General features: G+C 51.8%; 1 protein-coding gene across 1 annotated transcript; it reads left to right on the top strand.

Annotated features, from left to right (window-relative positions):
• The first annotated feature begins 12,664 nt into the window (after window positions 1-12,664).
• Window positions 12,665-15,507, top strand: HOXB4 (homeobox B4). The gene is made up of 2 exons (XM_055576097.1): window positions 12,665-13,205; window positions 14,025-15,507. Exons 1-2 carry the CDS (start codon window positions 12,749-12,751, stop codon window positions 14,321-14,323), a joined length of 756 nt encoding a protein of 251 aa, XP_055432072.1. The 5' UTR covers window positions 12,665-12,748; the 3' UTR covers window positions 14,324-15,507.
• The last annotated feature ends 10,289 nt before the right edge of the window (window positions 15,508-25,796 follow it).

The raw sequence follows: 25,796 nt of genomic DNA, 5'->3' as shown, positions 1-25,796 counted from the left end.
CCTCCACTGCCCTTCCACTTGTCTTTTCTCTGGGGACCTGCTTCTCCCATCACCAGGCACACCCTAGACCATTCTTGATAGATCTGGGGTGTGGGGAAGGGAGAGTAGGATGCTCCCCAGCAGCCCCTCTCATCCTCCTAAGTCTCTGCTTAGTCCAGCGGTACTTGGGCCAGGGGACAGGCTTTCGTGCCTGGGGGACTGAGAGGCCCAGAAATCCCACCTGAAGCTGGAGCAAGGGACAAGGGAAAGGCTGAGCTGGACTCCACCCTGGCCTTCCACCAGCTGGCCGGAAAAGTCTCTGGAAACCTCTTCAGGAAAAGTAATTTGGGCCTAAGCCCTAAGCAGGAGGCTCCTGGTCTTGGAAGAGATACAGGCCTGCCCAGCCCCCTGGTCCCCTAGTCTAAATCCCAACTCAACCCTGTTACCCAGTAGGCAACCCCCACCCCCTCCAAAAAAAATCAGCTTAATTTCAAAGGTTTCCTCTTACCCTCAGTCTTCTCTACATTTATCAAGGGCTTCCTCTCTCCAGGGGCCCAACTGACCTGCCCTCTTGATTAGGAGCTGGGGTCCCTCCTAGAAGGCCCTTGGTTTCCCCTTCAGCCGAACTGGCCCAGGGCCCGGGCCCAGTCCTCTTCCATCCAAGTCAGCCTCCACCCTGAGTACAAGAGTCAAGTCTGGACACTTACCCAGTCCGTCCCTTCCAGCTTGGCCCAACTTCTTACAAGGCTGGGGGGGAGGGGGAGCTGGTGAGGAGGCAGCCGAGGGTCTTGGAGGCTCTATTGGTCCCTCTTTCCCCCTTCCCCCTTGACTTTGTCCCCCTTTGTCCATAGCAAACTATCCCAAAAGTCGCTATGACATTTAGATGTCAAATGGATAGGGGTTTTATCTTGAAGTTAGATCGTAAAAATCGCGGAGAAGTCAGACAGATACCCCTCACTGGCTCGAGAAAGTCACGTGAGGTCCATAAAGTTAGTTTTATGGTTTTGGGGAGTTGACACCGCGCGGTATATTTCACATTCTCCAGAATGTTAAGTGACACTTTAACTGCTCGCTGTGGTGGGGAAGGGGGCAGAGGTAGGTGAGCGCTCTCCGGGCCCAGAAGGCGGTGGTGTGGCGGCAGCCCAGGCCCAGCTCTCCCGCAGTAAGTTGCTTCCAGCTTTCGCTTTTCCCCTTGAAATTGTGGGGCTTGAAACTAGGGGAAGGAAACCGTGCCTCCAGCAGGGCTATAGGGTAATAAGTGGGAGAAATTTAGCCTGGTTTTGCACCAAGTTCTGACCAGCTGGGTGTCTGAAGTGGGGCATCTAGTTCAGTGTGATAAGGCCTCCGCAGTCGTTGGGTGCCTGGTTTTATTTGCAGGAGTGCCTGACTTTTTGTGGGCAAAAGGCTTGTGTGGGTTCCTTCAGTCCTCTTGGAAATTTAGGGGGCAAAAAGGAGGGGTGTGTACTGCTGATAGGAGGGCCCCATGTTGCGGGGGGCACTCCACTACTGGCCATCTTCAAACAGACGCCTCCCCACCCCTAGGAAAGAAACTTTATGACATTCATTTGTCAGGGGTGTGTGGGGGCGCGCCGCTAGGCACTTTTATCTGGATACATCTGAGCTGAGAAAAAGCCTGGGGAAGGCTAAGCAGCTGCTGTGGGCTGCCTTGCACTGGCGCACTCTCTGGCTTTTAGATCTTTGAACCCATGAAAGGGGGTACCTGAGTTCTCCATGCCTTCATCAGGGCTATCTGGAATGGGGTGCGCTGCGCCTGCCTGCCTTTGCACCCAACTTCAGATTTTTGGTCCCAAGCCAACCTGCTGACTTGACTCTATGTAGGGTCATGAGGTCCCAGTGGGGAGCAGACAGAGGAGGGCATTTCCCTCAAATCCAAAACCTAATTCCTGGCCAGGAGTGGGGAGAAGGGGAGAGCTTCTTTTTATGTCTAGAGGATCTGTGTGTTTAAGCAGATCCCTAGCGATCCCTCCAAAAATAAAAGTTGCTGAAGAACACAGGTTCCCAACTGTCGGGAGAGTAAAAGGGTCTCAGGAGCTGGGAGAGAACATGGGAAAGGTGTTCTCTTTCCTCTCCTTTCTTCTTCTCTCCCTACCAGAGCCTAGAGGCCCTTTGTTTTGTGGCACCACAAACCAGAAGGATTGCATTATTTGACCCCCAGAGGGCCCGTTATTTTCTAAGGATAAGTCACCTCTTTCTGAAAGCTAGAGGCCTCTTCCTCACCAAATCGACCTCTCCATTTTTTAAGACACATGCGGATCAACCATCCTCTCATGCCTGCTTTTGCCATCTCTAGATATAGCTCACCAACTCCTGTTGTCTCTGGAATTGGATCTGTGACAACTTAAGGGGTTTCTGATCTTTGGGACCAGGAGAGGGTCACAAGAGCCTCCCCTTTTCACATTAAAGAACATCTACACTCTCTCCCCATCTCTGCTTTCTCCTGCAGCTGCTCCCTATTCCCTGAGCTCTCAGATCAGGCCTAATTTACTGGTCACCCTTCATGGGCTTTGAGTGCAAAGAGGACAGAGGACAGAGGCTTTGAGTGCAAAGGTGTCCTCCCCTTGGTGTGAAGACACATCTCTCCCGGAATGTTGGGGCATCTGTGTCCCATGGAAAGGAGATTCTGCTCAGTTCCCAGAGGACATCAAGCACCATTTAAAATACTAGTAAAATCCGGAGGCATGACTTTCACAGGTTTCCACTCTGGACAAGGCAAATGAGTTAAATAAGATGCAAAGGAAGAGTGTAGTGGGCACAGAATCTGATGAGGGGACTCCATTCCTATGGTGCCCTTGGTCTCACTCTGATGCCACCAGCCACCCTCTCAGAAACCCCAGACCACCAGGCCTGCCGCTAAAGATTTTTTGGCCCCCTTCCACATCAGTTCTGCAAATTCTGATAAAGAATGTATAGGTCCAGCAGCCCAGGGACATCTGTTCGGCATATCTAGAGAGATTTTCCGGAATGGCAAAGGGCAGCTCTGGAGGGGGTGCCCACTTCTGCCACATTAGCCAAAACTCTTGGAGGATCTCCTCTTGCTCTGAGCAGATCCTATCTGGGGAAGATCCCATCCTAGCTGGGCTTTCCTCTTCCCCACTTCAGGTTCTCTGGGTAACTGTCTTCCCTGAACCCCAGGAAGGATCTGTTGGGGGAGAAGATGAGAGCTTCCCAGGGATTTCTCGTGCAAAGGAGCTCTCTCTGCCCCAGGCCATGTCTTGCTCTCCAGCCTTCCCCAAGACACTCTCCAAGAAAGCTGTTCCTCTCTTTCCTCTCCCTGACTGCATTCAGGCCCCAACCTTTTTGAGCCACAGGCTGGAACTTACTAGCGAAATCCTCATGCCCATTTGTGGTACCTTCCATCTGGGGCAGGATAGAGAAGACTGGCAGTCGGAGGGTAAGGCTATAGATTCCCTTTTCCCTCTGAGGCCAGCTTGACCACCACTCAATAGACAATTTAATTTTTTGTTTTACTTGGTTATTTTTTATTATTATTTTTGTTTTGTTTCTCTGAGGCTGTGGTGTGGGAGGAAGTATAAAGAAGTGTAAACAGGAAAGCCAGCCGGGCCTGGAGTTCCAAGCGCCCATATTTCATTGGCGGCTTCCTCTCTGTAACTGCTGCAGGGACACTTAACTCTTCCCTGGCTGTGACAAGTATTCACTGGGGTCTGGTGGGGGGGGGTGGGGGGGCGGGATCCAAGAGTAAGCTCCTCTCTTAGGATGGCTCCTTTATCCTGGGGTTTGAATGCTGAGGTGGACGCCAAGGATTCCAAATGAGGGAGAAGCAGACCGCTCAGCACAGTCCCCCGAACTCAGTCCCTTTTGGGACAGAGCAGAGAAGGCAATTGCCTGTATGGGTTTCACAGCTTGGGATCAGCCCATCCAAGCAAGGAGAACAGGGCTAGCAAGAACACTTCCCCTCTTTTAGAGCAGAGCCCACTGGTCACTGTCTCCATTTTTTGGAGTTTCTCGGAATAATCAGATTTCGAGGCTGGGATCTGCCCACAGCGGGATTTATCGATTGCTGCAGCGCTGTTACACATCCATATTAATTAACCCAGACACCGCCTGGAAACCAAGCTGTTTGGGATGGGGGAGGGGAGAAATTGGGGGCCTTTAAGGAAAACGGACATTTATCAGTAATTCTTGCCCTGGGGCTCAGATTGGAGAATCACTTCCCCACAAGAAACACTTGTCTTCCCCAAGCTGCATGTCCCTTGACTTAGCAAGAAGGGTAAGTCTGACTTACTCTTCACAGTCGGACTACACACTTCTTCAGGGTGGAATTAAACACTTCCCAGGCCCAAACACTTCAGAGTTAGCTTGCCCCAGCACTCCGATGGTGGTTGTTTCCAGCAGGACATTTTTAGAGGGGTTAACATCCCCTCCCCACCTTCCTTTCAACTTTCCCAAGGTAGAAGCTTTTTATGGCTTTCCGGGTTGTGTTTAGTGTTTGTTGGTGGTGGTAGTGATGGCCTTCTCCTTCCTCCTATCCCTCCCTCCAAAAAGGGATTAAAATCTGTTAAAGGATTTAATTAAGAGAATTAAATGAAAAGGAAGGAGGCGCAAATGAGTTGGGGGAAAAAACCCACACCAAAGCTATTCTCAACGATTAAATCGCCATTTTAACAATATAATGGAGTTTGCATCCTGAAAGGGGAAATCAACGCTCATATCTCATCAATAATTCATAGAGTCCGGGATCACGCAGAGGTCAGCAGACGGGCCGAGCGCCGGCCTACTTGGGGCTCCGAGCCGCTGCCGCATACATTAGCGCCGCCGGCCGCACCGCCGTCACCTTCAGCGCTCCTACAGGTTTAGGCCGATTTTTTCCTCCTTTTGGCGAATTTACTGAGACCTAGATTTCGGCTTCAAGAGAAAGTGGGGGATTCAGGAGACTGGAGAGGATTGGACTTCGGGCCATTCTGGACCTGTCGGACCCCGAATAGATCAGCACGTTCCCAAGTTTTAATCTCTTTCCCGCTTCTTTCTCCTTCGATGTTTCAGGCGTCCTCTGCCCTATCTGTTCTCTCCCTAAATCTCCTCTTGGCCTCCTCTAGCTTCCCCTCACCCCCACCCCCCGGCCCCCGCTGCACAGCCACGCTCTGGTCTGAGCCTCTCTAGCTGCGGCCCCGCTGCGGCCTCTGAACGCAGCGGCTGACCATCCCTGACCCCCGGAGCCGGAGCCGAGTAGGGTAGGGACGAATGTGTCTAGAGAGGAAGGTACTTCGAAGGCCCCAACACCGCTTGCCTAGTCAAGAGATGACCCAGAAGTCCCGGTGGAGGGGAGTGTGGATTCAGCCTGAAAAAGGAGCGTTTAGGGGAGCAGAAGGGGGAAAGTCCTTGCATATGGAAACATCTCCTTTTGGGGCCTTGGGGACACGATGGAGCATAAACCCGATATATCGGAGCTTCTGGTTGTCCTAGTCTCTTTTTCTCCGAATATGTCCCTTAACTCTCTCTTTTCTGTTTACAGATCCCCAAGGGTCCCTAGGGAAGGAGGAACAAAATCCTTCTCTGTGGGAGTTGGGGGCTTGGGAGGTGATATTTGGGAGCAAAGGAAAGCGAAAGAGGGCAGGTCGCTGCGCGGCCGCTGCGTTAGCTGAGGCAGAGGCTGTAACGTCCCCGAGCTGCCAGCAGAGTCCGCCTTAGACCAAGTTCACAGCCAGGCTGGAGCCTTCCAGGCGCCAGCGAGCGGTCCGGCAAGGTGGCCCGGGGCCCGCTGGGTCTTGCAGAGCCTGGACCCTGAGCTCTCTCTCCAGCCTTCTGGGGCCTGGGCCCCCTTCGGTCCCAAGGAACCCTTCCTCCAAGCTCTCTCCACTCCTCGGCCCAGAAACACCCTTCTCGGTCAGCCCACTCTATGGCTGCCGTATGTCCTTTCGCCTGGCAACGGCCACGGCGCCCCCACTCTGGGGGACACAAGAATGGAGAGGGGTGGGTCGTCAGAATCTCTTCCAGGCATCTAACATGAGAGATGGTGAAAATGCGGGAAGTGGTGAAAAAAAGTCGGAAGTGCAGTTGGCATCTTTTCCCGAGGAGGAGTTATTTAATAATGGAAAAAGATTGACTCCTTTTTCCCAGGTCTAAGGCCCTTAGTGGGGGTAGTACGGGGGGGGGGGTCCGGGGGGAGGGGGCGACGGGGGAAGGGCAGGGAAAATGGTTTGCGCTTGGGTTTCTGCACCCGGAGCGGCAGAATGAGACCCTGGGCGGTGAGGCCAGTGTTATTGCCGGAGGGGTCGCGAAGTTGGAGGGTCAAAAGTTTAAAGCGTGCGTGAGCCGGCCGCGGCGGGGGCGGGGTGGGAGAGGGGTGGGAGAGGGGAGGAGGCTGTGTGTGTGTGAAGAGAGAAGAGAGCGAGCTGGGGATGCTCGAGGTAAGGAAGACTCGTGGGCTCGGGGAGTGGGGTAGCGGCGCTGAGAGCGGAGAGGCAGATATCTGGGGAAGGAGAACGGAGGGAAGAAGTCCTCCTCCCCACACTGGCTCTCGTGGGCTAGGGAGATGCACAAAAGAAAGCGCTCTGGGCATGGCCAATCCTCTACGCAATCTTCTTTCCTAAAGATAACCTTTGAGTCGCCATATAAAATTTAATTAAAACCTACCCAGCCGCACACATTTTAAAAATCCAATTACCCACACGTCCTTGTAGGACGTTTGGTGGGGCCAAGGAAGCCTTCCAAGGCATCCTGATTCCCACCCACACCAGCCCCACCAGGCTTCCTCTAAAGGGGCAAAATAGCTGGATCCCCCAGCTCCTTCTCCCTCCAGGCAGGCTAGTTTTTCAGGGATTCCTAACCTTCAGGTGGGGTCCAGGCAGTTGGAGTCCAGTAACCATGGGCCAGGACTAGAGGGAGTTTAAAAACTCCTATCCCTCCTTGCAAAGTGCTTGAGTTTAAACAGTTGGATATTGAAAGAAGGTTACCTTAATTCTCTCACTCTCTCCCAAACCTACACTTCTGTGTTCTTCCAGAATGCCTCTCTTCCTGTTTCAAGGAGGGAGGGAAAATGAGAAGGAAAAATACTGAATGGCCTCACAGAGATCTTTCTAACTGGCGACCTGAAATGAACTTTGAATCTATGCATTAGGCTTAGCTCATAAGTATAACGCTTAGAGACACTGTAATTATAACACCAGGACATATGCTTATTTTGGATCTTTAAATGACTGTTTGTTGCATTATGAGATGTCATCGTTCTCTTCTAAGCATTTAATATTGGAGGTGCTCTCTGGGTGATTGTCCTGCCAGAAAAAAAGATAATTTGAGAGTTTTCATATCAATGCCTTTTGAAACATGGCCAGAAAAGATAACAAATCAATTTGACCCCAGTTTTGTTTTGTTTTGTTTTTTAATTAAACCAATTGGGTATGGGTCCTCCTTTCTACTTGGCCTTCAGGCAGATTTTTCTGGGGAGTCAGGCCAGGAGGGAATTCCTGGGTTCCAGAGGAAGTAGAGGTCAAAGCCTGAACTCGAGAATCTATTTCTATCTGTTCTTCCTCAGTCTCTTCCCCTCCACTGCAGGACAGAGTGTAGCAAGTTGATAGTTTTGTGGAGTAGAATGGGTCCTGGGCTTGGTGGGGCCTCACAATGGGGAATGGGAGACTTCTGCCATCCCAAGCCAAGCTGGGTGCCTTGGGATGCTTAGTCCCAACCTCCCCAAACTAGGGGGATACCCCTTTGGAGACAGTGGCCTGAGACTCGAGCTGGGTGGAGGGGTAATCACCTGATCTATGTCTGCTGGTTGAAATGTGTTGAAATGTGTTGCTGGCATGCCACCAATTTCTAGTCCTGTTCTGGAGGGATAAACCAAAGAAAATCTGAGTATTTTAAGCACCTCTTTGATTTGTTCCTGAACCTCCTGGTGGTGGTGCTGGGGGTAGGCAAAGACTTATAGTATAGATGAGAAGTAATTCTAAATAAAAATGGAGGTGGGGAGGATACTGTTTGATTTTTAAAGGAGAATTAAAGCATCTGAAAGCCAAGTCCCCAGGTTGGACCAGTGCAGCCCAGCCCTTCTTCTCTCAGGATTCTATCTTCCCCAAACATGCTGGCCTGTGGACCAGATCTCAGCACCAGGAGAGCTTTCAGTTCAGGCCGAAATGGGGATCTCTCTGGCACTGAGGGGCAGAACAAAGCAGAGTGTGCAGTTGAGTGGGAATACAGGCCCTGTCAATGCGGCCATTTATAGGGGTTCTGGCTCAAGTCTGCTCTCTAGGACCCAGATCCCCACATTTCCACTTCTCCAGGTGCTGGTCTCCATCACGGGCTGCAAAGTGAACCCCTGTAGAGTTCTACCCACTCTCTTTGCCCCCAGAAGGAAAGCTGACAAAAAATATTGATGGAATATCAAAGGGGGGGTGGACCGGCTGAGTCCCTATTCTAGTGGGACTTTGGCGGGTAGGAGTTGGGGGAAGGGATGGGAAGGTTCTGGCAAAAAGTAGAGCTAGAGAGGATGAGCTGAATCAAATTCCTTGCTCTGTCATTTTTCTCCCAAGTAATGACCTGCGCAAAATTCAATATGACCCAGCGAACTGCGCTAGCGTATTATAGTAACTGCCTGCTCGTGGGGGAGGCCCGAGAGGGGGTGAACCTCAGGTCACGGCGTCTAAAAATTATTAAAATGTTCGAGAGCCTGGTGACGCGCCTAGCTGTTTAACAAAGACTGCCAAAGTATGAGATTAATACGAAAACTTGCACTTCAAAAACAACACACCAAAAAAAAAAAAAAAGTCTTGTTCCGGCCACCAAGGGGGCCCCGGAGCTCCTCTGCCCGCCGCGGCGGTTCGGTTTTCCGAACACACAATAGTGGACGAGAGCGAGCTTGTCGGGGGCCGCGCGGGCCCGCGAGCGGGCCGGCGGCCGGGAGGGCGCGGGGAGCGGCCCGGTGAGTACTCCCGCCCGCGCCCCTCCGGGCCTGGCGCTCCTCCGGGCCGCTGCCACGCGGGCCGCCCGGGGGCTCGCCTCCCCGGCCTGCGAACTCCCTCCTTCGCTCTGTCCCTCCCTCCCCGCCGACAAAAGGTAGCGGTGGTGGCGCGCGCTGGACACGCCCGGGACGGCGGAGGGCCTGAGCAGCGAGAGGTCACTGCGGCAACCTGTGGCTGCCGGGAGAAGGCGGCCGGCGGGCCAGGGAGCCACCGGGAGAGCGGGGGAGGTGGCTCTTAAAGCGCGCGGAGCCTTGGCTTTTTCTTTCTTATTTTTAGTATGCGTATTGATGTTAGTGCTCTTCGCGAGTGGAGGGGAGAGGCAGCCTCCTGCTCTGGCCAACCTTGTCTCGAAAGTCGCTGATAAACCCAGTCCTCCACACCTCGCGGCGGGACTGGCTGGGGTGGGCAGTGCGACCCCTCGGTGGGATGGGCAGGTGGCGGCTCGAAGCGCACAGAGGAGAAAAATCTCTGCTCTCTGTCCCCAGGATCAACCCCACAGGCTCTGCTTCCCACCCTCCCTCTTGGGGTGCTTGGGGGCACCTGGACTCCATCTCTTAAGAAAGTGTAGAGCAGCACAGAGGCCCTCTCCCGATTCTGAAAAGCGTATGAGTTGGACAGGTTTTAGGGTGGCGAGTTGAGAAGGACAGGAGGTATGGGGTAGGGGAAGTGGTCTGGCCAGTTGGAATGGTCCCCTGACTAAAATGGCCTTTGACAAGACTAGGAAAGGTCCTTGCTTGACGCTGGGGGGCTAGTGGTGCATCTATCCACACATTTTGTCTGTGGGTCCAGGGCCAGGTGCCAGTCTTCCCGAGTGCCCAAATGGAGGTATGAGATTACTTACTGGACCCTCTCTTGGCAAAAATAATTGCAATATTATTGTGTGTGTGTGATTTTTCAAATATAGGTGTTAGTGTTAGAAATCAAGCTTAGAAGCCAAACCTGGCAAGCTAGATTTGGGATAAAAAATCAGAGTCTCTGGACTCAGTGGCTAGTAGGTGAAAACTCCTCCTACCCACATGCAAGGGTCCCAGGGCTGGGTATGGGCACAGACCTTTAGAGTGTGGTGGTTAGAGGGTTGTTTTTTGTTTGGTTGATGTATTTATTAAAGAATTTTTTATTATATCACTAGGGGTGCAAATATTCCTCAGACCTGGAGCGATGAGTGAGGAGTCTGGGTGGAGAAAAGGTTCTGTGCACCCTTCCCATCACCCTCTGAAGGCCCTTAGCTTTCACAGTCTAGGATGCCATTCCCTCAGCTCCATCCCCAGTCTCCCAGCTTAGTAAATTTGGAGGTTACTGGCAGCCTCAGGAAGTCCCTTCGAAACTCCAGATCCCCCAGGTTTCCCAGATCCCCATTTAGGTCCCATTGCCAGCAACCCTAGCAGGTGGCTGAATAAGCAAGTTTAGATGGAGAGAGCCTGCCAGGAGCTAGGGAGGTGGGGGAAATGGGACTCCTCCTCACACTTCAGCTATCATCCCCCTTTCCTGGCCCCAGGAGGTATGGGAGGTTGGGAGGGGCCAAATATCATCTGGCTGCATCTTTTACGGTTCCTCCTCACCCTCTATTCGGAAATGAAACGCCTTTGATCTTTTTCTCAGGTTGTAAATGGAATTGCCCATCATTAAATATCTGGGGCCCCATCTGCTTGGTCTCCCAGCATTTTTCTTTACAGCTGTTTCTCTTTTTACCATTGAATTTTTCCAAAAGGACTTTTATGACACCCTCTTCACACCCAGCCGCCTATCCCTCTTCCCTTTGCTGAGAGGCCCCTTGGAAAATATCTAGATTTTCGTTTGATCACAAACTAAAGGCTGCAGAAGAACACGGAGTTGCCGATTGGGGTTTTGTTTTTCTTAAAAAAAAAAAAAAAAGTCCTGGGGGAGGGGAGGGGCTGGAGGGCACCCAGAAGGGCCTGATTCTGACTATGCTGCAGCCTCAGGATGACCCTTCCTCCTTTTGTGCTTAGCTAATGTTTACATCTCATAATTCATGCACTGCCGCGGAGATGCACAGCAGCCCCAAGGTTCGCGTCCCTTTGCGGGACCTGCTGTTTCTGTTTCTCTCTAATAGAAGAGGAAGAGGGTTGAAAACCTTGTAATCCCAGGAATGGACACACAGTGCCTTTTCCTGCTCCCAGAGCTCAAAACTAGGGGGAAAAAGAAAATCAAAGCACTGAAACCATACCCCAAACGAAGGATGCGCGGAAAATAGGAGGACTGGAAAATTTCTGGGCCAAGAAGATCTGTCTGTCTTCTGTATATACCCTGTAGATCCGAATTTGTGTAAGGAATTTTGTGATCACAAATTCGTATCTAGGGGAATATGTAGTTGACATAAACACTCCGCTCATTTTTTTTTCTGAAGACAAAATTTTTTTTCCTAAATGAGGACCATCCGGTGATACGAAGACTCCTTTTTCTTTCTTCCTTTTTCTTTTTCTCCCTCAACTGGTTAGAGATGGAGGAATCATCTACCTGAAATCTACCCATGCCTGCCCTTGGGAGCCTTAGTCCTTTTTCACTTATCTTAAAAGGTTAATGTTGTTGCTGATGTTTTTATTTTGTCCTTTCCCTTTGGTCCAGCTATTCCCTATTTTGGGTTCAGGGAGGCTTCACTGAAAATCTGGTAAAAATGACTATTGTCTTCAGTGTGCGAAGGGAAAGGAAATTCACTTTTCAAACGGATGCAGAGGTCGCCTTTCCGTTTGGGTGCAGAACAAGATGCCCTGGAAGCACGCGATTACCAAAGGGTGTTATTGTGTGGGGATCACCCAGGCTCCTATCCTTAGCATCACAAGGATGTGAGATTTCTGCTCGCTGCTGAGGCGCGGCATTAACGGCAATTAGAACATCTCGCCGCTGCGGTTAGGCTTGCTCCGGTGTTTCTGGAATTAGCAAATTGCTATTCAACGTGCTCTCAGAAGTTGGAGGTTTTTTACTCCAGTGTTCATGTTCCGTGTGGGAAACCAACTCGTTTCTCCCGGCTTGGGCCGCGTGGGATAAGGGGAGGAGTGGAGAGGAGAAGGGAACAGACGGACTGACTGACACAGCCAAACTAATAGCGCAGCTAAATGCGATTTGGAAGGCGAGGTCTCCCCGAATTAGTGCATGAATTTCCTATCGATCCGCCCGTGGTTCCATTCATCTCTGACAAGTCCCTCCGTACACCCGCCTGGTTGCTCCGACGCCTCTTCTTTCACTCACTACCCCTCCCCGTGCGGCTGCAGAGAAAAGGCCCACGCTTGATGCCTCGTTCCCCTGTGTGTGGGTTCTCCTCTCCAGGCGGAGCCCCTAGTCCGCCCCTCACTTAACTCCCCTGCTTAGACGCTGGGTGCAGATGCTCCATACCCCCATCGATAAGAGGGGCTAAGACCCTAAGGGAGGCCTGGGGGAGGGAGGCAGGACGGGAGGGGCCACATTCAGAGCCCCAACTTCTGAGGGGATCCAGGGATTGCGCTCCGCCCAGCGCCCCAACAGGCCCTCGGGTGGCAACCTGCTCACTCTCTCTCTCTCCCTCCCTTTCCGCGATCCCGGAGAGGCGAGGCGAGGCGAGGAGGCGGTGGCCCCGCAGGAGCCCTATGTAAATCCTGGTGTTGGGTGGGTAGGGAGCGGGGGTGGAGAAGAAGGGGAAATAAACCTCTTTGGCTGGAGTAGGGTCCGGGTGAGCAGATTTCCTTATCCGGGAATCGCAGGCGGGGCGGCCATTGGCTCCGAGGATCACGTGGGCCCCTAACTTTGTTCACTTGACAGTAAGTAGGAGGGCTTTCGGAAACAGGAAAACGAGTCAGGGGTCGGAATAAATTTTAGTATATTTTGTGGACAATTCCCAGAAATTAATGGCTATGAGTTCTTTTTTGATCAACTCAAACTATGTCGACCCCAAGTTCCCTCCGTGCGAGGAATATTCACAGAGCGATTACCTACCCAGCGACCACTCGCCGGGGTACTACGCCGGCGGCCAGAGGCGAGAGAGCAGCTTCCAGCCGGAGGCGGGCTTCGGGCGGCGCTCGGCGTGCACCGTGCAGCGTTACGCGGCCTGCCGGGACCCTGGGCCCCCGCCGCCTCAGCCGCCGCCCCCGCCGCCCCCGCCACCGCCCGGGCTGTCCCCTCGGGCTCCCGCACAGCCGCCGTCCGGGGCCCTCCTCCCGGAGCCCGGCCAGCGCTGTGAGGCGGTCAGCAGCAGCCCCCCGCCGCCTCCCTGCGCCCAGAACCCCCTGCACCCCAGCCCGTCCCACTCCGCGTGCAAAGAGCCCGTCGTCTACCCCTGGATGCGCAAAGTTCACGTGAGCACGGGTGAGTGCGTGGGCACCCCTTCCCCCTCCCACCCCCGGCGCTTTACACCAAAGGGACCTCAAGGCATGGGGGTGGGGGGAGCTAGGGGAAACCAATTGTCCCCGCTATAAACTCGCCATTGCCGGAGATTTACGGTCGCCTGTTTTCAGAGCCACATAATTACATCCCCCATAAATTTTTATGGCCTGCTGGGCCCCGCGCCTTTGAAGTAGGTTCCCCATCCTCTGCCGTTCTCACCAGCGACTTTTTCGCCAGGGAGATGCAGTCTCAGTGAAGTTGGAAATTGGGGAGGGGTGTGAGAGGTGGGGGAGGAGAAGGGGGAGGAGGTAATCTGTATTTAAGCGGAGAGTTGAGTCAACTCCCAGTATTTATTTTTTCCTTTCTTTCCTCTAGTCTGGCTTCTTGGCTAGTGGGCAAAAGTTTTTACTGGGGGCAGCACTACTTGGAATCGGAACACTGAGGGTGGGAACTAACAGAAAGGTTTAGGGAAGCCCCCCTCCCTCTTTCACCCTTCATTCTCCCATCCCGGGCCCCAGGCCAAGTAGGGGGAGAGATGAGCGATTAAAACCTTGTGAAGATTCCTCACTCCTCCCTGCCCCCTCCCCAACCAACAACGTCGTGACCGCACAGTCGTCCAAAACTTAGAGGTCTCTTTCTCCTCCTGGAGTCCCGCTTTCTCCTTCGTCCCCACCCCCTCTGGAGGAAGAAGAGGTGGCGGGAGAGGGAGGGAGACATTGCGTTAGCTGGAGGAAAGGGCTCCCCTCCTCCCTTTCGGGGCAATAAAACTTTCTCTTTCTCCCTCTCTCTGTGTGTGTCCAGTCAACCCCAATTACGCCGGCGGGGAGCCCAAGCGCTCTCGGACCGCCTACACTCGCCAGCAGGTCTTGGAGCTGGAGAAGGAATTTCACTACAACCGCTACCTGACACGGCGCCGGAGGGTGGAGATCGCCCACGCGCTCTGCCTCTCAGAGCGCCAGATCAAGATTTGGTTCCAGAACCGGCGCATGAAGTGGAAAAAAGACCACAAGTTGCCCAACACCAAGATCCGCTCGGGCGGCACCGCAGGCTCAGCCGGAGGGCCCCCTGGCCGGCCCAACGGAGGCCCCCTCGCGCTCTAGTGCCCCCCTTGCGGGAGCCGCGAACCTCGGGGCGGGGGTGGGTTGCGAGCTCGCGGGTGGTTGGGGGAGACGAGGGAGGGGACCCTGGGGCATGGGCCCGAAAAAGCCTACCTGCCCTCCCCCCACTTTGTCTATTTACACGAATAAATGCGGAGGAGGGGGGAGGGGAAGCTTTATTTATAGAAATGACAATAGGGAGCCGGGCGAGGACCCCCAGAAGCAAGGTTCAAGTCTCTTGCTTTCTTCCTTAAAAAAAAAAAAAAAGAAGAAGGAAGAAAGAAAAAGACAGAAAGAGAAATAGGAGGAGGCTGCACTCCTCATTTTCAGCTTTGGCGAAGATGGATCCACGTTTCATCTTTAATCACGCCAGGCCCAGGCCCATCTGTCTTGTTTACTCTGCCGAGGAGAGGACGGGCCTCGGTGGCGACCATTACCTCGACACCCGGCTAACAAATGAGGCCCGGCTCGGCCGCCGCCGCCTCTGCTGCTGCCGCTCTTGGAAGACAGTCTGGATTTTCTTTCTTTGTCCCTCATTCCTGAAACCCAGCGAAAGCATCCTCTGACTGCCAGATAGCACAGTGTTTTGGCCACGGTAACAAACACGCGCACACAACCTCCTTCCCCCTCCATGCCCGTTCACCCCCCTTCCACCTTGGGACCGGGGTAGGGAGGACAGGCTGGGGACAGGTGGACGTAGGGTGCCTCGGCTGCGCAGGAGCAGGGCAGGGTAATTGAGTCCGAGAGAAAAAGAGGACCCAGAGACCGGGAGGGCCCTCCTTTGGAAGGTCAAGCCATGCCTGGCGGGGTGAAAGGCCAGTTGCCTTCTGGGAGCTGGACACAACCCTCTCCCCAATCTAGAGTTGTGCAGTGGAGGCCTTTTCTCCTAGATTGAAAGTGAATGTGAAACTAGGCAATAAAATGCCCTTCCCATCTGGGAGATAAGGTTACAGAGACCTCTCCCATAGTTTATCATTGTTGCATTGATGATGATGATGATTATTAATTATTATTATTATTATTTTATGTTATGTGCGTCTGTCCTCTCTCCTATTCTCTTTCTGACATTCCAAACCAGGCCCCTTCCTAGTCCTGGGGCTGCTTGAGTCTAGAACCCTTCGTTGGTGTGAAAATGTGTGTCATGTACAGAGTGACAATAGAAATAAATGTTTGGTTTCTTGTGATCAGCACGGCGTGTTTTTGTTAAAATCTTGATGTAAAGATGCAGACCAATGCCACCCAGTGTATATTTTAAGTACCCCAGTCCATTCAGCCTCACATTTATGTGGTTGAGGAATTTTTTCAAAGGATCCAATGGGAATTTCTCAGAGGACTGCAAATTGTGGTAGCTGGTGTGTTTTCCTTTTGGGGTGGGTGTGTTTTGTTTGGGGTTTTAAATTTTTTCCCTCTAGTCCAAAAATGGATTGAAAGGACTGGGAGGGCTGACTCCAATCCCTAATGGGGAGAAAATGTTTCATTGTAGGACACAAGAGGCTTAAGTATGGCAAAAGCTTTCATATCGTGATTTATTTGTCATAAGCAAATAAAATGCGGTTAAAGCTGTCTCTTTCTAGACAGACGGCTCTTTGCTTATTAAAGTTGCGAGGGAGGATTCTGCCCGGCTGGCCTCTTTCCTCCCCGTTAGAAGGTATCCTTTTCCTCTGAGGTGTTTAAGGCTTTAATGAGTCTAATTTTTTGCACAGATGTTTCTGGGTGTTTGCAGGTTTTCAGAGTATTTTTATATTACAAAGGAGCTAGCCGGTGCCATAGCTCAAACTCTGACAAGCAAATAGATAATCAAGAAGACAAATGGCCTCTTTTGTGAAGCCCTGCTCCTGTATTAATTTTCATTTTCTTTCTCATAGAAAGTATCGAAAGTATGACTGGGGACCAAATAGCTTTATGTCTCTGAGGTCCCAGTCACCCCTAGAATGGAATGGGGGAAGGGGAAGAGGGTGCAAGTGACCCTCAGAAGCTCTGGGGAGGCTTGGGCCACTTTGGGGTCAAGCCCAAGAGAAGTTCTAAGGCTCTGGTCTTGGACTCTGGTCCTATGGTGGCCCCAGGTACAGCCATCTTGCCCCCCAAAATTTCAGGGCTCTGGAGAGCAAATGCAATTCAAAGTCGTTTTACAGTCCTATCTGCCTTCAGAAAATAAAAATAGCCAATTCCACCAGCGCGTTTTACTGTTACTTCTTTAGCATTTCTCCGGTGTGCAGCTCCCGGGTGTTTGAGGCTGGGTAGGGCCCCGGGACAGACTGGCCTGGGGTCCACCGCACGGGAAGGGGTGTTTGAACCGCCTGTTTCAATGCTGCTGGGAGACTCATAGCAAATCGCCTGGACCTGGAGGTTGAGAGCGGAGCTTTGTTTTCAGTAGAATCGCTGGTGTGATGTTTAGCTGCCCAGGGATGCAGCCGGCCTTCCCTTCTAGAGGGGGAAAATAGTTCCTAAAAAGCATATTCCACCTCCCCCCCCAGGAATGTCTCTATAGAACCAAATCAAAGCTGCTCTTAGGAAGGTATGAATAGAATAAAAAAAAGATTTCTATGGAGCTTAAAGTTCACAGCCATTCTGTGTAGACAAGAGCTAAGAAAAATGTGAGAATTATACAGAAAACCATTAATCACTTCTTTTCTTTAAATACGTATCCTCTCTCCTTTGTTATTATTCAACAGCAAATCTCCGCAGACCGGCTGTTGGGGGAAAAAAGTGTTAGCCGCCACTCCCGGATCTGCAAGGGGGAAAAAATTTGGAACCATAAAGTTGAAAACTTTTTTCTCTCAGTTTGGAAGAAGCTGTTCGTCATGAATGGGATCCGTGGAGTTCAGGCGAGAGGAGGCGAGAGGCGCAAAGGTAACAAAGCCCCCGCCTGGGTTGGCTTTTTTTTTTTTTAATCGTTTTATGAGCTCTTTTTACAAGGGAAAGAAGAAATACTCTCTCGCCTCCTTCTTTTTCTTTTTCAACTATCTTCACAGGGTTTTTATGGTGGATTCTTGGTCCGGTTTTGATGCCTTTTATGATGACAGATGCTTGGGTCAGGGACTGACACCTGGAGAGTGTTTGAACTGACTGGGACTGAGGTGTTAGGGCCCCAGAAAGCCCCCAGAAAAGATAGGGAGGCAGTTCAGAAGTGCTTTCTGGTTTTAGAAAATGCAGCAGGGCCTGGGGAGCCCCAGAATGTGTGTGTGTGTATGTACTGAGTTGAGGTGCACATGTGGCCTGTGGGTTCCATAACTCTGCTTGTCTACCCTGGGGGCTGGTATCCCACAGGTCTGTTTACCGGTGAGTTGTTGTCACTGCTACCTCCTGGAAAAATGGAAGGCAGCTTTTGGATGAAATGCCCCAACCTCGGAATGGGTATAGGTGGATGTCTTCAGTTTTTTTGTGTGTCTAGCTTGGGGTTCTAGACAAATATTTGCCACTCTCTGGAGCAGGAAACTGTTCTGTTTGCAGGCAAGGTTCGTTGACGCCAGAATCTTTCTCTTCGACTCTGCCCCCTCCCTTTTTCCTGAAGGCTCAGAGTTTAGTTTGCTTTCCTTTTGCTCTCGTGGTTTGGGGGCTCTGTTCCTCGCTCAGGGGCCCTGCTTCTAAGGGTGAAGGAGCCAGTAGGCTCTGCCTCAGACCAGAATGTGCTGGCCTTTTTTCCTTGGGACTCACTGAGGGTTTGGAAGTAGGAGGCCGGCAGGAGAGAGAGTTCATGGAGAGGCCACGTTTTCTAGGCGATTAGCTCAGTATTAGAACCACAAAATGACCTCGGAAGCCCCTTGACCTCTCTGAGACTGGACATTGTGTTGGCTCTTGCCTCCTGCCCAGAAGGGAAAGTCACACCTCTGCAGCGAGGGGTCCTTGGGCCGTTGCATGTCCCATCTCCACCCCCCATTAGACTCCAACCGTTTTTTTTTGTTTCTTTTCCTATCTTGAAGTTTCTGGATTATTTTTCTATTACAGTCCATTGAAGAGAAAATGCACACACACAAAAAAATAGCTCAGCTGGGGGAGGGAAGTAGGGTGCTGGTTTCTCTTTCTGTGCAGAGCTCCTTTCCTCAGGCAGATTCAGCCCCCCCATCCATGTCCAGTTCACCCCTCCTCCTTTCCTGTCCCTTTGGAGGGGCTGAGGGAAGAAAGACAAAAGGAGACAGATATGAGAGGTCCAGGGGCTTCAGAGGGCTAGAGGAACAAGCCCCTGGGTCCTAAGGAGAGAGAGGGCCCTCGTTGTGGTTACTGTCTCTTGAGGTCTGTTCTCCAAATCCACAGATTCTTGACCCATTTTCTGAAGTCCCTTTGTTTAGAAAGCTATTTCTATAATCACTGTCACCCACTTCCCCATTCTCCAATCCCATCCTAGCTACTCACAGTGCCCACAGAGTACCTCCCCACCAAAGGAGCAAGAGAGATGGGAGAAGGGTCAGTGTAGGCTGTCTGATCATTTTCAGGGACAGCTGTGCCACGTTAACCAAAGTTTCCAACAACTTTTAAGAGATGCATGGAGCATTTGCTAAGATGTGAACTCAACAGAGAGCCTTTCCAAATCTGAATTCTACTTGCTGTATCTTAAAAAATCTATACCAGCAGCCATCCTCTTAGGAGGGGATAGAGACAAAGAGAGAGACAGACAGACTCCAGCTGGGAAGAGGAAATGTTCCCTTGAGTTAAGACTAGGAGAAACAGAACCTTGCTGGGATATATGTGGGATGTTGGTTTGCATTTTGTAAATGGTCTCCTGTGTCTTGGGGACTGTCTCAAACAAGCAATAACTGGCCTGGTGTTGGTTGGCAGCCTCTCCTTTGTCCCTGGGTGGCTTAACAAGTGCAGGGGCTGGTGGCCTTGGTAAGAAAAGGGAGCCAGCAGAAAGGCAAGCTGGACTCCTGAAATGAAAATATTTGGGACTCAGGGGAGATGTGCACCTATAACTCCTCAGAGCAGATAACCAGTTGTGAGCCCTCTATAGGCTCAGGTGACAAAGATCTAGTCACCTGGGTCTTTACAACCTACTTTCTGCCATGTGAGGATTACAGGTCCACCAAAGGAGAAGAGAAGGCTGGGGTTCCTTCAAACGGGACCTGAGGGACTTTCCCACCACCCTCGCTGCCAGACCCCCAACCTCTGTAGAGATGAGTGCTGCCGGCAGGCTCCCCAGCCCCTTGGGCTCACCTTCTACAATTCTAGCGGCCACCTCTATCCTCCGAACCTTTGGACCTCTCTTCATCCAGTTCGTCGGCCCTCCCCACGCTCCCTCCTCTTTGCACCCGCCTGGGCAAAGTGGGGTTGCCCGACTAGCCTGTGCCGCCGCCGCTGGGGCCGCCCCAGCGCCCGTGGTGGGTCTCCCATGGAAGCGGCGGCCCCGGGAGGGGGGTCTGGTTCGAAAGCGGAGTTGGGAAGTTTCCCAGCGTGAGTTGAGCGCTGACGGATTTGTGATCGGCCATAAAACCGGCGCGTTCAGATTCGTAAATCAATCTCGCCTTTCTCACAGTATAAACGTTCGCTTTATCGGCAGCAAGAAAGCTCTCTGCTTGCGCCCCAGCGCTTGTTTATTTGAACATGGACATTCCCAGGATCCGAAAAGAGTGTGGGCATTTGAACAGAACCTGCCCGGCGTGCCTCCGTGTCACCGGCTTTTCTTTAGCTCGTTCTTAAAATGAATTTACCAGTTTTGAGATTGGTGTCTTCCCATGCTCCCGCATATTCTCTCCTCTCTTCTCTGCTACCCTCGCCCCCGCCCTCTATTTTTCTTTTAGACTTTAGTGGCCTGCTTTTCTTGGGGGGAGGGCAGTTTTAATGGATTTCTCTGGCCAGGACCTTGCAGGGAGTTGCCCTCGCTGGAGCCGGGCGCCGGGCTGAATTCAATACCAGTCTGGGTTTTGTATCTGCACAATCAAAGCCGATCACCCCCCTACAGAGCCCGGGCCCTTCGGCGCCCCACCCGAGCGTTGAGAGCGGTATTCTTAGGGGACCAGGCCGGCCCAGTGCTCGGCCGGGGGCCCGCGCCGCCGCTCCCGCTGGACCCAGACACCACCTGGGTTGGCGGTTTCTTCAGGGGTGGTGAGGGCACCTGGGTCCTCAACTTTCTCCCCCTCGAGTCGCTTTTGGTTGAGACCCCTCCAGACAAACCGCTGGCGGCTCCTCGGCCCCCTGCCCCCGTCCCAAACCACATCTGTTCTTCCCTGTCCGCCGGCCCCTGCGGCTGCCCCAGAGCTGCTGAAGATAAGGCTGGAAGTGTGGGCTGGACGAGGGGCTCCTTCAGGAATGTCTTCTCTGCTTCCCTTTGCAACCCCATCCCACACCGTGGCCAAAGACTCCGATTCGATTCTGGGACTCTGGTCATATCTGGTCTGCTCCTTCTGGCGCCAAGCTGTATGTGAAGGTTTGGAGGGATGTTTTGTTTTGTTTATATCTGAGATGAAGAAGTCTGTGTGTGTTTCTCTCTCTAGGCAGAGAGGATGGATTTCTTCTATCAGCACTGGTGTTTAACCCTTCAATATGAAACCCCTCATCTTTTTCCTATTGATCTGTCTCCATTGTGTGCTGATTGGAAGCTGGGGGGCCGGGTACTAACACCTGGAAAATAGGAACTGGGCTGTCAGGCCAACTTCAAAGCCTCTTTCTTCCCTCTCCTCCCCTCCAGTTCAAACCTCTAGCTATCTTCACTGGTGTGTTGTGGGTGGGGAGTGACTGAGGCAGGGTGTGACATAAGTATCCAGAGATTAAGCGCCCACTTCTTTTGTGTAGGAATCTTCTTACTCCAGGTCTTTGTCTCTAGAGCGTATTCTCAATAGAATTTGGTTCCCTCTAACAGTAACAACACAAGGAAAAAAAGTCCCCCTTGTGGTTACTCTCAACTCTGGAAGCTCCCAAGTCATCTCTTCACCCTGTCCCCTTTCTGCCCTTTCAAAAGGTACCACAAAAGATTTTTTAAAAAAGAGAATCAAAGCCAGAAACCCCCTTCTTTATACACATATAATCTGGATCTATGAAATGTTTCTTTTGAAGCTGGTCCCTTTAGAAATTTTGTTGGTCATTTAAGGAAGAGGGGGAGTATGCCCCACTAAAATATCCTAGGAGTAAGGGTAAAATAGAGTTGGGGAGAATGTTAATGTTAAAGGATGTAGAGAGAGGAACTGGATGCTGAGAAATCCAGGGGCTTGGAGAAGGACTCTGTGCCCATCCCACCCCACCCCCCGAGACGCCCCTGCAGACTATTTCTGCACCTTCACAAACTAAGCAGAAGCAGGAGGAGAAGGGAGAGAGGAGAGGTGGGCTGTGGGTAAGTGTGTGTCTTGGGGGGATGCTGGTTAGGAAGTGTAGAAACAGCAGATACAGATATGAATGTGGGAAAGAGAACTGGCTACTATTCCATTGGTGGGTTGGGGGGAACCTATTTCGCAGGAAAATTTCTCCTCCTGAAGGGGAAGGTCATAGTGGTCCTTTGAGCCTGAGATCGAAAGACCCCCTTCCCCCTCCTGGTCACGTGGTTCATTAAATAATTAATGCCGAGGTTGCAGAATAGATATGTATTCGTCAGGAAAATCACAGGCTCGGTCTCCCTGTTTCTGACGTGCAATTCAACTGTCCTTTGAAAAACAAGCCTGTACCCCGAGAAAAAAAAAGAGAGGGGGAGAGAGAGGGAGAGAGAGAGAAAAAGAGAGGGAGGCAGCAATAAAACAGCCCCGCAGCCGGAGCCACACCGCGGGCTGGGGTATTGTAAGTAGAAGGGATTTCTCACTACCTACCGCGTCTTATATGTCCATGTAAATTTATTGTTTGTTATTAATGTTATTGTCGTAAAATGTGACAAATAGCCATCTTCATTTCCTGCCATTTCTCTTCACATGGTGCTCTGTGTGTTTGTACCCATTGAGGCATTGCATAGAGATTTTAGGAATATTCCTCTTCTCTCTCTCTCTCTCTCCCTCTCCCTCTCCTCCAACCTTTTTCTTGATTTATAGCAATATGGGTGTCAGCTTCTCGGCCGGCATGCCAGCCATTGTGTGTGTGTGTATGTGTGTGTGTGTGTGTGTGTGTGTGCGTGCGTGCGCGTCTGCGTGTGTTTGTGAGCGAGTTGTGTTGTTTATGGCCATGTCTTTGATAAATCATTTCTCACAGAAAATGATGTGGAAGCTGGGCTATTTCTGCGGCCGGGAAAGAGTCACTCTCGGAGGCACTTCCTCTCTCTCTGCTCTGCTCCCAGGAGTTGGTTATTTCAGACGATTTACAGTAATATATCAGCAGTTAATATGAAAGCTCTATAGCTGGAGGTCTTAAATTACAGCATCTGTGATTATCAATTAAGGCGAGATTTGTATAAATTTGGTAAACTAGAAATGCCTCATTGGCATATAAACCCAGTCAAAGACCACGACCTAATATAAAAATTATATTTGTGAGCCTGATAACAGCCAACATTCCTGCAGCAGCAGACAGAGCTTCATTTTTCAGCGGTTCCCCTCCAGGAGTTTGGCTGCTCCGACGCTGCCAGGGGTAAAGAACCCAACTCTGAAGGCAGAAGAAGCCTGGGGGAAAGAGAGGTGGAGGCAGGAGAAGAAATTACTGAAGTTGAAGGCAAAGATGTTTGCAATCCATGGGGACCAAAAAGAAGTCCTCTGCAACTGGAAGGGGCTGGAGGGATTTGGTTATAGTGTTCAAGCTTAACCTATAGGACTGACCTGTGTGACAGAGAGTTGAGGGTGGAATAGGAGCTACCCAAGCTGGGGAAGACAATGGAGGCAGAGGCTGAAGGGCAGGGAGGGAAGCTGAAAGCTTTGGCTCCCCACCCTTCTATCTAACAAAACAAGGAAGTGAATTCACACCCTAGTAGCCTTCCTTCCACCTCCTGAAACAAAGAAAGTTTCCTCAGCGGTGAGGGACTGTGTGTTGAGGGCTAAAGGAGGGAAAAGTTATCTTAAGTTTTTCTAGAAGAGAAATGTTTCCAGGTGGTCTCAGAAAGTTGGAGAGCATTTCAGGACACAGGGTGTGTTCCTCTCCATAGTTCCCATCCAAAGAGGGAGCAAATGGGGTACAGATTGGGAGGGGAAGAGGTCACAGTACCTCCCCACTGGGGAGGGGTCTGCCGGTTGAGAGCAAAGCCAGAGGTGGCTTTTAGGGATGTTATGCACTGCCCCCCCCCCCAAAGTTGTTATGGAGGAGAGGCAGAGGGACAGAACCTTGGCCAAGTCCCATTGGGGCTGCTAGCATCTCCTTCCCTGGCTGGAGCCCGGCCAACTGACTTTATAGCCACTATTATCTGTGATACTTAACTCTGCCTGCTAGTGTAAACCTTTGAGCAGGAAAATTAGAGTGATGCCGCGCCCAGGTGTTAATTATTCATGGCATCAGCTGTGCTTTGGAGTGGCTGCTTAGGCCCTAGTCCACCTAGGAACTCACTCCCACGCTTTGGTCCAAGTGGGTACTGAGCCCTGTCCTTGTGAACAGACAGCGTTTGGGGTGGGTGGTAGGTGAGGCCTCCCAATTTGGGAGTCTGGGTTGAAAAGGGTTCAGTGAGAAAGAGAAGGAGAAGGCCAAGACCTTGGCTGGGATGGGTCGGGGCGTTACCTGGCCTCGCTAAAAGGAGCTGGGGAGAGACTGGATTCAAGGGCAGCTTTGACAGGGCTGGAGAGCATGGGGAGGTGTGAAGGACTGGAGGAGCAGCAGAGAGGCCTGAGGGATAGGGGGCTTCAGGCCCCCCATCCTTGGTGTTGGAGAAGCCCCCCACCCCTAAGTGTGGGAAGCAACTATTTCCTTCTCCCTCACCTGGGAAGTGATGGGGGCGAGTTCATCCTCAATCCAGTGCTTCAGGATTGAGGCTGAAGTCTTAGAATCCCTGAGCCAGGGGGAAGGGAACAGTTGGGTGTTGGTAGCTTCTGAGCTCAGCCTGTTTTGGAGGGTGGGGAATAGCAGAAGAAGGCTGAAGGGTTTGCTCCCTGGGACAGGCCAGAGGAGAGCTGGGAGCCAACCTCACAGGCCCTTGCCTCTGTTCTTCCAACTCCCCTTTCTGTGTCGCCCCCTGTCACAATGGAGGCCTGATATCCACCACGGCCCCCCCCCCCCCGCTTTTCCTCTCCATTCTTTCTGCCCCCTTCATGTCTTTGTCTCTTCTGGCCCTGGGGATACCCCCTCCTCTTCTCTTCCCTGGGAGACAAAAGCAGGGAGAACATCCCTCTCTACCATTATTTTTTAGTCAGTCTCTGGCCCCTTGCTAAATCTCCTTGTGTGAGGCCTGATGCCCTCCATCCAGGCATATAGGCCTACCCTCCAGATCAGCAGGTTTGTTGTTTTTTAAACATTTGGTTCATGTAGCTATGAAGTGCCCTGCTTCTTACAGTTCTGCACACAGACACACACACACACAGACACACACACACACACACACACCCCATTGGCTTTTGTGCTGTTCAGGAGATGGGGCAGAATGTATTTGATAGAAGGGGCTTTAGGAAAGCTGCTGACTCTTACCTTCTCCCCAGACTCTGCTGGAGTCCACTTTTGTGTGTATAATTATAGTGTTTATTCCTGTGCCTTTTAAGAAGCTGGGCTGCCAGTGCTTTAATGAGCAGAGGAGTTAGAAAGATGAGGAAAGAAAGTTAGAAGGAAAAAAGAGAGGGTTCCAGAGAGAGAAGCAGCAGCAGTTTCCCTTTCAGAGGAGGGAGGTCAAGGCAGAGCCCAAGGAGAGGATGACAGGGAGAATGAAGACAAAGGCCACTCAGAGGGGCAGGGAGGCTGTCCTGGCAGAAGGCACCCCCCAATTTGGATAGGTACATACACAGGAGTTAAGTGAAAAGGGAAGTGGAAAGGAAACCACTCACTTTGGCCCCCTTCTCTGTAGATGTCTCCATGGCAGAAGGATGAGTACCCCCCTACCCCCAAGAGGACAGGGCCCTGAGACCAAGGGCTTCACATTACCCAGAGGGGCAGCCTAATCGAGTCCAGAAGTGATTTCTGGAGATACTCTGAAGTTGAAGTCCTTAGCAAAGCCCCATTCAAATTCACTAAACACAAAGAGAGAAGCAGAGTGTAAGAAGACAAAAAGACTGTGAGAAAGGGACAGAGACCACAGAGATGGTTAGAAAAGGCAGAGAGAGGGAGAAAGAGAGGGAGGGAGGAGGGAGAGAGGAGAAAAACAAATAGAGATAGACATGCAGAGAAAGAGCCCATCCCCTTGGGGTGGGCGGCATTGAGGAAAGGACTGTAGGGTCTGGAAGCTCCTCCAGGCTCTGTGCCTTCTCACAGGCAGCTGCCCAAAGCCGAGGCCATCCCAGAAGCAGCGTCTCTAGAGTAGGCCCTGGGGGTGCTAAATCAGGTGTGAAGCAGCTGGGGTAGGAACTGGTGTTGAGAATGGCCAAGATGTCTTGGGCACTTCAAACTCCTCTTCCACCACCATCTTCAGTAACTTAAAGATTGGAATCTTCCCAAAGAGAATCCCACCCTGGGGTGGGCTGCCGGTTGTTGTCAGTCTCTCACACCAGGACCCTGGGACTCCTTCCTTGGC

This window comes from Bubalus kerabau, chromosome 4 (assembly GCF_029407905.1).
Source record: "Bubalus kerabau isolate K-KA32 ecotype Philippines breed swamp buffalo chromosome 4, PCC_UOA_SB_1v2, whole genome shotgun sequence".
Classification (NCBI taxonomy): domain Eukaryota; kingdom Metazoa; phylum Chordata; class Mammalia; order Artiodactyla; family Bovidae; genus Bubalus; species Bubalus kerabau.
This window is presented reverse-complemented; position numbering and strand designations above follow the sequence as displayed.